General features: G+C 50.8%; 1 protein-coding gene and 1 long non-coding RNA gene across 6 annotated transcripts in view; one reads left to right on the forward strand and one right to left on the reverse strand.

Annotated features, from left to right (window-relative positions):
- The window catches only part of LOC110349990 (uncharacterized), a 29,503-nt gene extending 25,249 nt beyond the window's left edge, over positions 1 to 4,254 (forward strand). For both annotated transcript variants that reach the window (XR_015438831.1, XR_015438829.1), the window contains one exon: positions 1,384 to 4,254. This is a non-coding gene — a long non-coding RNA (uncharacterized LOC110349990). The remainder of the gene's footprint in view (positions 1 to 1,383) is intronic.
- Positions 1 to 13,402, reverse strand: part of Tmod2 (tropomodulin 2) — a 51,041-nt gene that overhangs the window by 22,440 nt on the left and 15,199 nt on the right. For 3 of the 4 annotated variants that reach the window (XM_087180570.1, XM_087180568.1, XM_087180571.1), the window contains exons 6-9: positions 12,342 to 12,472; positions 11,023 to 11,130; positions 2,241 to 2,384; positions 708 to 852 (exon numbers count right to left, since the gene is read on the reverse strand). In XM_087180570.1, coding sequence (XP_087036696.1) covers positions 708 to 852; positions 2,241 to 2,384; positions 11,023 to 11,130; positions 12,342 to 12,472 — 528 coding nt within the window. The remainder of the gene's footprint in view (positions 1 to 707; positions 853 to 2,240; positions 2,385 to 11,022; positions 11,131 to 12,341; positions 12,473 to 13,402) is intronic. The other variant, XM_087180574.1, reaches the window with a different exon arrangement.

Genomic DNA, 13,402 nt, shown 5'->3' on the forward strand with positions numbered 1-13,402 from the left:
ACAGAGAGCAAAGCACAATCCACATGTAAGGAAAGGAGATGCGAAGGCACAAAGGAAGCCAAGCAAGCACAGAAAGCTGCCTGGGAAATAAACACACAAAACTGAAACTTCAACCCCATGAGAACCGCAAGGCCTTGATGACAGTGAAAGACGATGTGAAGCCAAAGCCCGTGGAACAGTGCGTGGAGAGGACATGGAGCCCCTCAGCACGCTCTCCCCGCCTCACTGGCTCACAGCATGGTGCCTGTTGAGTATCCAGATGTCCACCAAGCTCGTGCATTCATAGGTGGGGATTTGGGGAGGTGATTGGATCACGGGTGTGGGGGGCTGGGTCACATCATGTCACGGGTGTATGACACCAGATCATTCATGGGTGTTGTACTGGATTAGTCCTCTGATGGGCTCAGAGTTGGGTGTGATGTTGGGAACTGAAGCCTGGTGGGAGGTGGCTCACCACTGGCACACCCTGGAAGGGTCTGGGTCTCTGTCTCCCTACTCCTTGCTCTTTCTCTCTGCTTCCTGCCTGCCATGCCATGAGTAACCCTCCTCTGCCAGCCCCTCTCCCCTGCCCTGCCCACCTTGGAGCCGGCCGACTATGCACTGAAACTCTACACGCTGTGAGCCAAAATGAACCTCTCCTCCTTTGAGTCGTGGGCGTCCGGTATTGTGGCCCAGAGACGGGAAAAGAACTAAGACAGTGACCTTACCCAGGTCATTATTCTTGGTGATGGCAGCTGCTGCCCTGGTGCGTGGCCCCTGCTTGGTGAACTGGTATCCAAACTTGAGGATGCTCGAGTTCTCCTCCAGCATCTGCGCAATCTCCATCTCCACAGCTGTTCCCAGCTGCTGTCTCTGGAGCAAGCGGGAAGGAGAGGAAACTGTTACTGGCACCGGAAGTGTATGCAGCAAGATGGACAAAAATGAAAGGGTCGTTTGAGATGTTTCCTCTGCTGGTCATCAGAGTTCTGCTCCTTGACTCTAGAAGCAAGGTCCAGACAGACAGCTGAGTCTGCTGGCATCCAAAGCGGAAAAAACTGGCACGTGCCTGGAATCCCAGCATTGAGGGAGGCTGAGGCAGGAGGGTGGAAAGTTTGAGGCCAGCCTGGGCAATTTCCTAAGACACTGCCTCAAAATAAAGAAAGTAAGGGCCGGGGATTTAGCTTAGTGGTTCTGCCACCTGCCTCACAAGCGCAAGGTCCCAGGTTCGATCTTTCTTTTTCAAAAAGAAAAGAAAAAAGGGCTGCAGGTGGGGAGCACCCCTGGGTTCCAGCTCTAGTTGTAAAAAAAAAAGGTAATTCCACAGGTCAAGTTAAAGTAAAACTAGTATTTCCAAATTATCCCAGTATTGGTTTTAAACATTGTTTTTCTTTTTCTTTTAAACAGTGAAGCTGTCTTAGAGTAATCAATCCCCATGTGGCTGGAAAAAGGCTGAGCAGATTGGCAAAGTCCCGACTGCGTGAGTAGGGAAGCAGAGACTCTCTAGCACTATCAGCAGAGGTCAAAGCGGTGTGGCGGGCTCCGAGGGCAGCTGCGTCATCCCCAGGACCCAGGAGGACTCGGCCTCAGACCAGGTGTAGCAACACCCGGAGACCCTGGATGCAGCCAGCGGGCAACGCCATGCAGCACTGCCAGCCGCCCTCACGGCTTGGAGAGAAGGGCAGCAATTTGTAAGGAGGAGGCAAACGCTTACTTGCCAACACAGAAAGCTTAATGTTAAGGAAAAATAAACACATTTCCAAAACATACACTACCGTAGCCAATTCGTGTGACAACCGTGGGTGACCACGTGACTGTAGAGGTATGTGATGTGCAGAGGACACTGCAAGACCCCGGGGCCTTGCTAGGAGAGGACTGTTAACAAGTGGTGAAGCTGCCCTGGTGGCCCAGGCACAGGACACTGCAGCGGCAGGAGGAGCGGCCGGCTGTGGCTGCGGTGGTGGCCCGGAGACTGGTCACCCTGAGGGTGCGGCTGGCACTTGGAGCCAGGCATCTTCCAGAGCCCCGAGGCCTTTCTGTGGGCTCCAAGCACTGGGGAGCAAGGACCAGGGGCTCTGAGGACAGGAGGCCTGAGACCCCGCCAGGGCCACCCCAGTTTCTCTTTCTAGCCCGGAGAGAGGCCAGAGCCAGGCGGGCACAACGCATGGCTGACACTTATGCTGAACAGCAAAGATGACCATGCCTGAGCAGAGCAGCTGTGGACACCTCATGCTGTGTGATCAGCGACGGGCCCCGACCCTCACCTGGTTGTCGATCTTGATCTCAGTCAAGCTGTCATTTTCCCGAAGCGCCTCCACCAGGGCCAGGATCCCTGCGCCCGTGATGAAGTTGGACTCTACGTTCAGGCTTTTCAAAGTCTTGTTCACTTTTAGCATATCTGCAAAAGCCTTAAGATGCCGAAACCAACAAACGTTAGGGTTGCTAAAGACTGATTTAGTGAATTTCTCACCCCCAAAATACAGATTTTACTTTACAGCACATAAAGGTAACTTTTGCTAAGTCACACTTTTGCCTCCAAGTAAAAAAGGTGCTTTAAAGCTGCACTGAAAGGCTGGGCGTGGTGGCGCACACCTGTGATCCCAGCACTCGGGAGGCTGAGGCAGGAGGATCACTGTGAATTCCAGGCCAGACTGGGCTACATAGTGAGCTCAAGGCCAGCCTGGACTACCTAGCAAGAGCCTGTCTCAAAATAAATAAATAAACAACAACAACAACAACCACTGAAATGAAAAGATTTTAGTCTAAACTTACAAATTCCATATACCTGCAAATTTTAAAATGCACTGACATAGGATTCTCAACTCTTTAAAAGTGAGCACATTAAAAAACCTGCTACTATCTATTATCATTGGTTTTTTTTTTAAAAAAACAAATTTCAGAACACTTTTTTTTTGGTACCAGGGATCGAACTTGGGTCCTTGCGCTTGCGCAGCAGGCGGTGAAACCACTGAGCTAAATCCCCAACCCGATATCATTGGTTTTTGAGAAAAGACATTTTAATAATAGGAAAAAAGTAGAAAGGATATAAGCTCAGAATTATTTTTTCCTTTTAGTGTGAATGGATTTAAAAACAACAACCCTTGCCAGTGCCTAGCCTTTGGGCAATTTCTGGACCCAAGACACCGCTCAGAATGAGGGGCCCACTGGAGACTCCAGTTTGTGATAACAGACTGAAGACCCACACTGGCTGTGCCCCATCTCCTGTCACCATGAGAAAGAGATAAAGGTTTTCAAGCTGGCAGTGTGGTGCACATTTGTAATCCCAGCACTTGAGAGGCTGAGGCAGGAGGATCACCGTGAATTCAAGGCTAGCCTGGACTACATATTGAGTTCAAGGACAGCCTGAACTAACAGCAAGACCCGGTCTTAAAAAAAAAGGGGACCGGGGATTTAGCTCAGGTTTCACCGGCTATTGCGCAAGGACCCAAGTTTGATCCCCGGTACCAAAAAAAAAAAGAGTTTCTCTTTCTCCACACTCTCACCAGCATTTGTCATTTTTTGGACAAACCCAGGGTCACTGCGTGCTCTGTGAGAGTGCGTCCCCAGCCCCATCTCCGACTGCAGCTCTTCTAGCCGGGAGATGTGTCTCACGGCAGCTTTGATTTGCAGTCCCTTTTTCATATACTTGCTGGTTATTTGCATGCCTTTTGAGAACGTCCATTCAGGTCATCTGCTTATCTTTTTGCCCTTGATTTTTTTATATTCTGGGTGTCTAGCTGCTCACATCACGGTTTGTGACCTAAGTCTCCATCAGAAGTTGGGTGGGTACAGGACAGGTAGTGTAGACGCTTAGTGGCATTTTATTCATCCATAAATAAGAACAGATCCCTGTCATTTAGGGTAGCACAGAGGAGTGTTGGGAGCAATGCTACATAATTCTAGGGATAAATCATTTGGTTAGCCTAGTTCTCTTGCCTACAGCCCAGCTACAGAATAACTCCAGTTTGGCCTCCGGTCACAACTGAGACTTCAGTGATCCAGTGGTGCTGTGATTCTCCAGGACAAGAAACATCCTGGGAGAACAAACATCTGCTCAGTTCCTCATTGTTCTTGGACTGATTAACATCTTGTTTGCCGGAGATGTACTGAACTCTCTGCAAGCCTTCCGTTACACCTCGTTTATCCCAATGTGAACTATTGAACTCTCTGCAAGTCATTTGTTACATTTGTTTCTCCCGATGTACTGAATAAAAGGTGTGGTAAGCTGGGGACTTTGTCTTTGCTGCCCAGAGCAGCACTGATCAGACCCAAAGCTCAGCTTCTTCTCGGTCTCATTTTTCTACCTTTCCTGTAATTCGCCGTGTGCTGCCGTGGCTCGCAGGAGACCAGGACTAACTGCAGAGGTTCTGGTAACGTCCCCTTCCCCTATCCCCTACAGAGAAGCCTGCAGGACCTTAGGCTACAGGACATAACCCAGGTGTGGAGACAAATGGGGACACAAGTTCTCACGTGTATCTCAGAGATGGTGACAGCGAGCAGAGTCACCAGAGCGGGGAAGGCGTAGGGAGGTGGAGAGGGCTGTTAACAGATTAATATGTTTTCATTGATTATTAAATTTAATTTTAATACATTTCCTTGAAAAAAAACAAATTAGAGTTAGGAGAAGTGAGTTTCTGTGTTCTGTAACTACTGTCAGTAATTTGTTGTGTATTTCAAAATAGAGATGAGTCAGCCACATAAAGAAATGTCAACAGCTTGAGCTGGCGACTGTGCTGGGCTCCCTGACCTTGTCCCACCATGTGTACATCAAAGTATCTCAATGCCACACTGAGCCCCGGGAACAGGTAAAATTACTCTGCACGCGTTAGATATTTTAGGAGTCCGTCTGAGGCAGTTGTCAAAGGACAGCCTCAGGGACAGAGCGGGGCAGATGGGACGGCTGGAGTAGCCGGGGATGCCAGCAGCCTGCCGCAGCCTCCTGGAAGGGCACAGCCAGAGACAGATGGACTGGAGACAGAGGCCTCCATGGATAGAGCAGGGCGGTGTGGCAGGGCTGAGGGACCACAGCACGTGCCCTCCCAACCTGCTAGGTGTCAGGTACGCTGCATTTGTGTCCCCAAATCCATGAATGGATTCCAGGTAACAACGGAGGTTCAGAGCAGGAGATTTATTGAGAGTCAGCACCTGAGAGACAGCAGGGGACCCGAAAGTGGGTTGCCACCAAGGCCATTTCTCTAAGAATGTTTTATAGAGCAAAATCACGAGGAGGGTACAACATGGGTCAAAGCTGTGATCAACCACTAAGTTTGCAAGTAGAGCCGCTTAGGTAATATTGATCCAGTGGGGAGGCAGGTCATGGAGCAAAGGGCTTTTCAGGAAGGGATGGGTCAGGAGGTCCTGCTCACCCACCTGGGTGACTGATGTCTATCTGGACTTTATTGGACCAGGTGATACCAGTTAGAGTATAACCTCAAGTTATCACCTAACCCTTGGGCAGGCACGCAGCCTGGTCATTCCGTCTTTATCTTGAGGCCTGGCCTCCGATGGATGCACCTCCAGCCATAGCTGTGATGTGTTCTCATGCTCTGTGCTGACTCCCTCGAGGGCCCAGCCCTGTCGGCCTGCCTAGAATATTTCTACCTAAATCAGCTGTCTACCCATAGCGCAGCCCTCCGGCTGCAGCAGGGACAAAAGATGGTGGACGGGGTCCCACGGTGCTGCTGACTCCTCAGACCACACAGAGAAGGCCACTGAGTAGCTCACCGTTCTGGAAAGCGCCCTTCTCTCCTCTCTCCCTCTTTCCTTCCTTCCCCTTCCCACCCATCCACCTACCCACCATCCATCCATCCAGAAAACACTGTAGGTTCCCGGGTGGTCCAGCGGAAGAGGAGACAAAAGCCTTGTCACTGGGAGCTTACCCTTGAGCAGGAGGGCAGAGAGAATAACTACAGCAGCCAGCTTGTCAGAGGTGATGACTGCGGAACAACAAAGAGGCTCCCTGGGAGAGAAAAGCCTGTAGTGTAACGGATCTTCAGGATGGCAGAAGAAATGATTCTAGTTTATACAGACCCACCTGATCTCCATTCACAAATACCAATGAGCAACCAGAAACTGCTGGCGGGCGTGTTAAAAAAACCCAACTCACGGGAGCAAAAGGCTAAGGCAGCTGAAGGGCATGGTGTGCCAGAGAGGGAACAAAAACCAAGTGGAAACTCTATTTGTCTAACTGTGGTCACTTAGCCCTCCCTTGCCAACCCCCTAAGAACAAGAAGAGAGGGCACTGTATACATGGACTACACACTGGCTACTAGATTTATTATTTTTTTTAAGAGTAGGAAAAATTTATTGAGAGAAAGAGCTTCTGTCTAAGAGACAGAAAGGGGGTGAGAAAATGGGTTCCCCTACCATTATCATTATTATTATTATTACTATTAGTTTGGTTTTTTTGAGACAGGATCTCACTATGTGGTCCAGGCCGGCTTCAAACTCATGGCGATCCTCCTGGCTCAGCCTCCCAAATGCTAGGATTACAGGTGAGTACAACCACCCCCACTGTATTATATATTTTAAAAAGAGGAATAAGAAATATTTTGTAAGTCAAAGATACTCCACTAGGATAAGCGTTGGAATTATAAAACGAGCACAGTAACCTGGAAGATAAAGCTGAGGATATTTCCAAGGATGTAGGTGGAAAACGTCAGGACAAATTGGAGGAACGATGTAAAGGTCCAACATAAACCCAAGAGGAGTTCTGGTAGGACCAAAAAATAAATTAAAAAAGACAAAAAAAAAAGAGAAACTCTCAACCAACAGGAAAACTTTCTGAGCACTAGAGAAACCGATAACTACTGAGAAGAATGAACAAGAAAGGCCCCTGTGAGGACGTGGAGAAACATGGAACCCCAAGGAGTGAGAGGAACCCTGGAGGGCAGAGCAAGAGCGAGCGTCAGCCACGAGGATGCGGGAGCAGGCAGCGCTGGTCACAGGCTGTGAGGCCGGTCAGCGGGATCTAAGCTCTCAGTTGTGTAGCTGCAAGTGCAGAAGGAGGATGGGAACTGATAAGCAAGAACGGCCCTCGCCTGTTACGACAACGAATCTACCATTACTAAGGCGACAAATGAGAGGCAAACTCCTGTGCACGCTGCCCTGACTGCCTGGGGTGAGCTGAGGGGCGTCAATCAGAACCTCCCTGCTGGTCCACCGGCCGTGACAGGACCCTCGGGGTGCGGCCACTCAGCACAGCCACCTAGGTCACAGTCCGGGGCAAGGAGGAGAATGCAAACAAACCAGGATCCGTGGGTCATGCTTGCTCCTGGGGCGTGGGAGTAAGTGCTGAGCTATTTTCCCTGTGTTTGCATGGAGAGCAGGAAGAGGGGAAGGAATTCAGCAGGAGAGGGGCAGCAGGAGAGGACTCTCCCACTCCTCAGGATTGTCCCGGCCACCAGAGGGTGTTCAGCAGCACGCTGGCCTTGGAGACCTCGGAGACCCCCTGAATGTCAACGGTGCTCCGCCCAGTCTGATGACTCAAACCACCTCCAGACACTGCCAAGTGTCCCGGGACGCCACAGAGCCCCGGATGACAGCCTTGGCCCAAGGAGCATCGGTGCATCGCCAGACAGCAGTGTGAGTGGCAGAGAAAGCCCAGGGTTTGGATGGAAGGCACGGCCGCTGTGAGCATGAAAGTGCATTTATCAATCACATTAAACACTCACAGTGGAAGCGGAGCCCCAGGCACGGAGCCTTTCCTTACGGGCCAGCCTGGGCTTTCCGGTCAGCTTCAGAACAGGATGTCACTCATACCCAACAGAGCGGGAGGCCCCGGCCACACAACCCGGCTGTCCTTCAGCCCCGAAAAACTGGGCATCAGTGACACGTGCCGGGGATGATGGTGCCAGGAAAACACAGGCGAGAGTTCACAAATGTCATAGAAACAGTCAGAGTGGAAAAGCATTCTGAAAAGGAAAGTTTTGCTTTTGGTACTTTACGGGATTATATGAAAATGTAATTTTTTGTGCTGTCCTAGTGGTCACCACAAGAAACGTGTAGCTCCTGGGCCCTTGACCCAGGGCGAGGCTGTGTGGGACGCACTGTGCATAGAAAGTGCACACAATGGCAAAGACATCACAGGGAGAAAAGCATGGAAAATACCACGTTGTGTTTTGAAGTTCCATTTTAAAATGGTATTTTGAATATATTAGTTTAAATGGAATATTAAATTAACTTATTGATTTTGTTTTTCCTATTTCCTCTTCCTTTGCTTCTCCTTCCTCTTCCCCTTCCCTTTCTCTTTCTACTCCTCTTTCTCCTTCTTCCTCTTCTTTGAGACAGGGTCTTGCTATGTAGTCCAGGATGGCCTCCATCTTATGATCCTCCTACCTCGGCCTCCTGAGTGCTGGGATTATAGATTTCCTTTTTTGTTGTTTGTTTTTGGTTTTGTTTGGTACCAGGGATCGAACTCAGGATCTTGCACTTGCAAGGCAGGCACGGTGCCACTGAGCTAAATCCCAGGGCCTGGAAAAGCGATTTTAAATATAATTTTTTTTTAAATGTGGGCAGCACTGGGATTGAACTAAAGGCCTCGTGCACGCTAGGCATGCACTCTCCACTGAGCTTCATCCCCAGCCACATGTGGTTTTAAAATACCATACTGAGTTAATGTAAGTACGGTTGCCATGAACCCCGAGATCAAAGGTTTTCTTACTGAATGCAAACAGCCTTTGATGGGGACCTTTGGGGACTGATGCCAATGACGCAGTGCTCTGTGACCCCGGGAGGCAGCACGACGAACCAGTCGTGGGAAAGCAGGGTAACATCCACTATGAACACCTCCTTGCCGCACGTCTGGATGCTAAAAATAAGGACTTTCTCACAGGGCTTCTGACAAAACTCAGGGCCAATGACCACCTGGAAAATGTTCCCTAGTCAGGTGTGGTGGTGCACACCTGTCATCCCAGCACTAGGGAGGCCGGGGCAGGAGGATCTCTGTAAGTTCAAGGCCAGCTTGGACTACACAATGACACCCTGTCTCAAAAAACAAAGCAAAACAAAAAAGAAAAGAGAAATGTTCTCTAGACCTTCACTTCTTTCCTTGTTTCTGCTTCTGTTCTCTGCTTACCCTCGGCTGGGAAGGGGCAGTGAGGGAGCCGGGGTGGGGTGATGCCTCGATCAGTCAGAAGGAAAAGGATGATTTTCAGAAAGCAGTAGTAAATCATCCACACGAATGAAGAACAGGGAGATGGTGAATGAAACTTGTATTTCACTCATTCTGCGGTCCTTCTGTCTCACAGACTTAGGCAACTAGACCAAGCCAGTCATTTTTTCAAACAGCAACTGACAGAAGAGAGATTTTCCTGAAATCATTTCTATCCTGGCACTTGCCACATGCTGGGCCTTCAGCGTGGGGTGGGGCATTAAAAGGAGGAGAGAGAAGACTGCACCTGGAATGTATTCAGTTGACAGCCGTTATCTGCGGAGTGGGGAGAGGGTCAGGGTGAGGACCAGCAGCGATGGCCGGCCTCAAACTGTCCCCACCCCACAGTTCCACATAAGGAGCATTAAACAGAAGCGACAATCCTCCCTTTGTTCATGCCTTTATTCATCTATACTCAAAGTGTACTGTGAATATTGTTTTTCAAACAGAGATGATACAAATCCTACACTATAAGAATCCTTTAACTGCTCACTTTAACTTACCAATGATGTGGTTCTGCTATTTTTCTATCCTATTTATTTATTTATTTATTTATTTATTTTTTGGTACCAGGGATCGAACTCGGGACCTTCATCTTATATTATTTTATTATTATTATTTTGTTTTGCTTTTTAAGACAGGGTCTCACTATGTAGTTCAGGCTGGCCTTGAACTCACTGTGTATGTAGCTCAGGCTGGCCTCGAATGCACAGTGATCCTCCTGCCTCAGCCTCCCGAGGGCTGGTATTGTAGGAGTGCTGGGATCACAGGAGTGTACCACCATGGGCAGCTCTTTTTTATTTTAATGACACGTTTCAAGTTCAAAACTGCTTTCAACCCACACATTTGGGTATATAATCATTGCTGGCAAAAATACCACTTTTGTAGCTTAGGCCTCCTTCTACACACATGCTCATTTCAAGTTTGCTGACGTGACCAGAGGAATAGTCTCTGTTGCTGAGAGATTGGGGTCATGACAGTTCATTCATTTAACGAGTACTTTTCAACACCAATCCTATGCTGGCGCCATTGACAGCAGTCACATTTCCCCATCACCTGTTATCTACCAAAGACGTACCACTTCGCATCAAGCCGTCCGCTCAGACAGCTTCTGTCTCACTAGCTTGACTGAGTGTAGAAGCTGAGGTACAGTCTGAGCTCCGGGTTCCTGACTGATGACAGGATTTAGGAAGGGCGCGACAGCCAGGCTTCCTGTTGAGTGGATGGGCCAGGGCCCAGCCGGTAGCTGCAGCAGCCTTGGGTGAGCCCCGACTCTGTTCTTAAGACTCTGTCCTTACTGGCTGTGAGGTGTGGATGTCCGGGCTTCAGTTTGCTCATTCATTCCCCCCCACCCATTACATGCCAGGCTGATCTCATGGCGACCCTCCTGCCTCAGCCTCCCTGATGCTGAGATCACAGGTCTGCGCCACCATGCTTGGCTCTCATTTCTTAGAGTGGGGACAAATCTTAGCACATCCCACATATTATCACAGGGACAGTGCAGTGAGGAGTAAAGAACAGAGGAAAGGGCCAGCTTACTAACTCCTCAAGAAAGCTGCGAGTAACAGGAAGGAGGGCGGGGCCCAGCAAGACCTCGGGGTCACAGCACTGGCTCGCTGCCGGCTCCGCTGTTACCTGAACCCCATGGAAGGCACAGGGCGCTGGGCCCCGCCTACATTCCTGGTACAAAAAACTGCTTCCACATTTGGTTGCTTAAGATGCCTCTGAGACGCATTAGCCCATTCGCACGTTAGTAAAACACACGTGACCGCGGTTAGGCGGCCACGCGCCCGCAGGCCCGGTCGGGTGCAAAAGTGGCCGCACGCACCATCTGCCCAGCTGCCTCTGGCCCCGGCCTGGCGAAGCCCGGCGCCTCCCGCCCAGGCCACACTCACCACGGCCACGGGGTCGCCGCTGCGCGTGGCGGCCAGGCTGAGCTTCCTCACGTGCGTGTTGGTCTCCAGTGCCTTGGCGAAGTCCTTCAGGGTGGGAATCGGGATGCTCTGCGGCACAGGGCACAGAGACGCGGCGTCATCGCGGGCCCAGGCAGGACCACGGCGGCCGCACTGTCGCCTTCGGAGGCCGCACTGTCGCCTTCGGAGGCCGGGGCGACAGCGCCGTCCAGCGTCCAGCCCGGGAACTGAACACGGGCTCGCCCGGCGTCCCTCAGCAAGGAACGCGCACGCGTGCCCTGACACTCACACGCATGCGCACTCAGTCTTTCTTCATCCTCGAGATTCCGGCCAGGCTGGCCCCTCTCCCCCGTACCCTCGGGCTTTCCTTTTGCTGAAACTCCCTGCGGCCCTTTCTCCAATCTAGGCCGACTCGTCTCTCAAGGCCCCGCGGAACTCGGCCCTCCTTTGTCCGTGGGCTCCCCAGGAGTGTTAAAATCCTCCTGCCCTACAATCCCACCGTCCGGGGCCTGCCTTAATGTCCTCCTAATGTAAATGTTTAAAGGCTCCGCGAACCTTTCTCGCCTCGGTTCTCTACAAAGCACAGCGCAGCCCTGGCCCTGGGGAAGGAGGCGGCGCGGCCCGGCTGGCGGGGACAGCAGTCCTGGTCTAGCAGCTTAACCGCTTTGCATCCTCCACTGGGGACCGGATGAGGTAACAGACGTGAAGCGTTTAGCAAAGGCTGTGGCATGTGTCACTGGATGCCAGGAATTTTCCCCAGGAGATGAACAGCAGAAACCTCAGGAGGTGTCTGTGCGCACAATGTACACACACACACACTCACTCCCCTTCCCCTGAGGGCGATGTGACTGCTCACTCAGAAACGAGTGACAACCTCGGACTCCGAGCCAGGACCAGGACCGAGGGCTCAGATCCCCGTGCCCGCCTGTCCCCACTCAGCGCACGTCCGGTGCGGAAGCCAGGGTCGCAGCGTGAGGCAGGGGAGGCCCTCAGAGAGGCTGCTGTGGGGCCTGAGGACACTGCTGACCGACAGCCTCCCGAAGTGCCTCGTGGAGGGGGGCGTCGGCCCTGACAGCCTCTTGGAAGTCACTCTCGCCCTCCAAGCAGACAAAGCTGTGTGCGCAGCGCTGACACTGAGTTTGAGCCTTTGCCTTTCAGGACATTCTAGAAACTGCTCTTTTAACACTCTACTTCTGTGACTAGGACATCGCGCCTCAAAATCCACCTCTAGAACGGACCGAGGAAGGTGCCAGGGCAGGCCACTGCAGGCCAGTCGGGGGCAGGCGGTCGCCGTGCGCTACCTTGATGTTGTTGAGGTTCACTTCCTGTAGGCCGGGGTCGTTGGCCCTCATCTGCTGCAGACTGACTTCCACGTTGGTGGGGTTGGGAGGCTCCTCGAATACTGGCTTGACCTTCTCACCTTTCACCACGTCTGCAGCACAAATTTTAACTTTAAAAACGAAATGCGAGTGGGCCGGGGATTTAGCTCAGTGGTTCTGGCACCTGCCTCGCAAGCGCAAGGTCCCGAGTTCAATCCCTGGTACCAAAAAAAAGAAATGCAAGTGCTCATCTCTCATATCACATGCACCCCCCAAAAGAGAATTATTCCTTGGCTCTGATCCCAGTAACGCTCTAGTAACAGTGAGCTTGTCCTCGGCTGAGTAGGCACGGGCATGGGACAGCACTGTTTTCTGAGACAGGGTCTCATTGTGTGGTTCAGGCTGGCCTTGAACTCACTATGGAGCTCACACTGGACTCAAACTCAGAGTGATCCTCCTGCCTCAGGCTCCAAATTGCTGGAATGGCAGGCATATGCCACCACATCTGGCTCTAATTTCCCTAGTCTTACTACACCCCCAGACTCTTGATTGATTATACCCTGCCTTGTTCTGATTTCCATTCTGGAGTTTTGGTTTTGAGGAAGGCATGGAAAAACAAAGGGATAGAAAAGAACAGAAGATGTCTCAAAAGGAATCTGATGGAAAATGTGTGGAATATATAAAACAGAATATATAACCTGATACAGCTACTGCAAAGCAATAAATAGCACAATTAAAAATACATAATACATTCAAAAAGACTTAAAAACTGTAACAAGGAACAAAGCTCCAAAATGGAAAACAGGATACTATTTCCTTAGCAAGAAAATGTAAACGGGATGACAGAGTTGGCAGCAATGTGGGAGAGGCATCTTCATGTATTATTGGTGGGACAGTAAATGGTTGAAAACTTTTGGGGAGAGTAATTTTTTTTTTTTTTTTTTTGGTTTTTTGAGGCAGGGTCTCCCTTTGTAGTTCAGGCTGTCCCTGAACTCACTATTTAGCCCAGGATGGCCTAGAGCTAGCAGCGATCCTCCTACCTC

Source organism: Heterocephalus glaber, unplaced genomic scaffold, assembly GCF_053883595.1.
Source record: "Heterocephalus glaber isolate CG9 unplaced genomic scaffold, H.glaber_assembly_v1.0 deba00000122, whole genome shotgun sequence".
Taxonomy (NCBI): Eukaryota; Metazoa; Chordata; class Mammalia; order Rodentia; family Bathyergidae; genus Heterocephalus; species Heterocephalus glaber.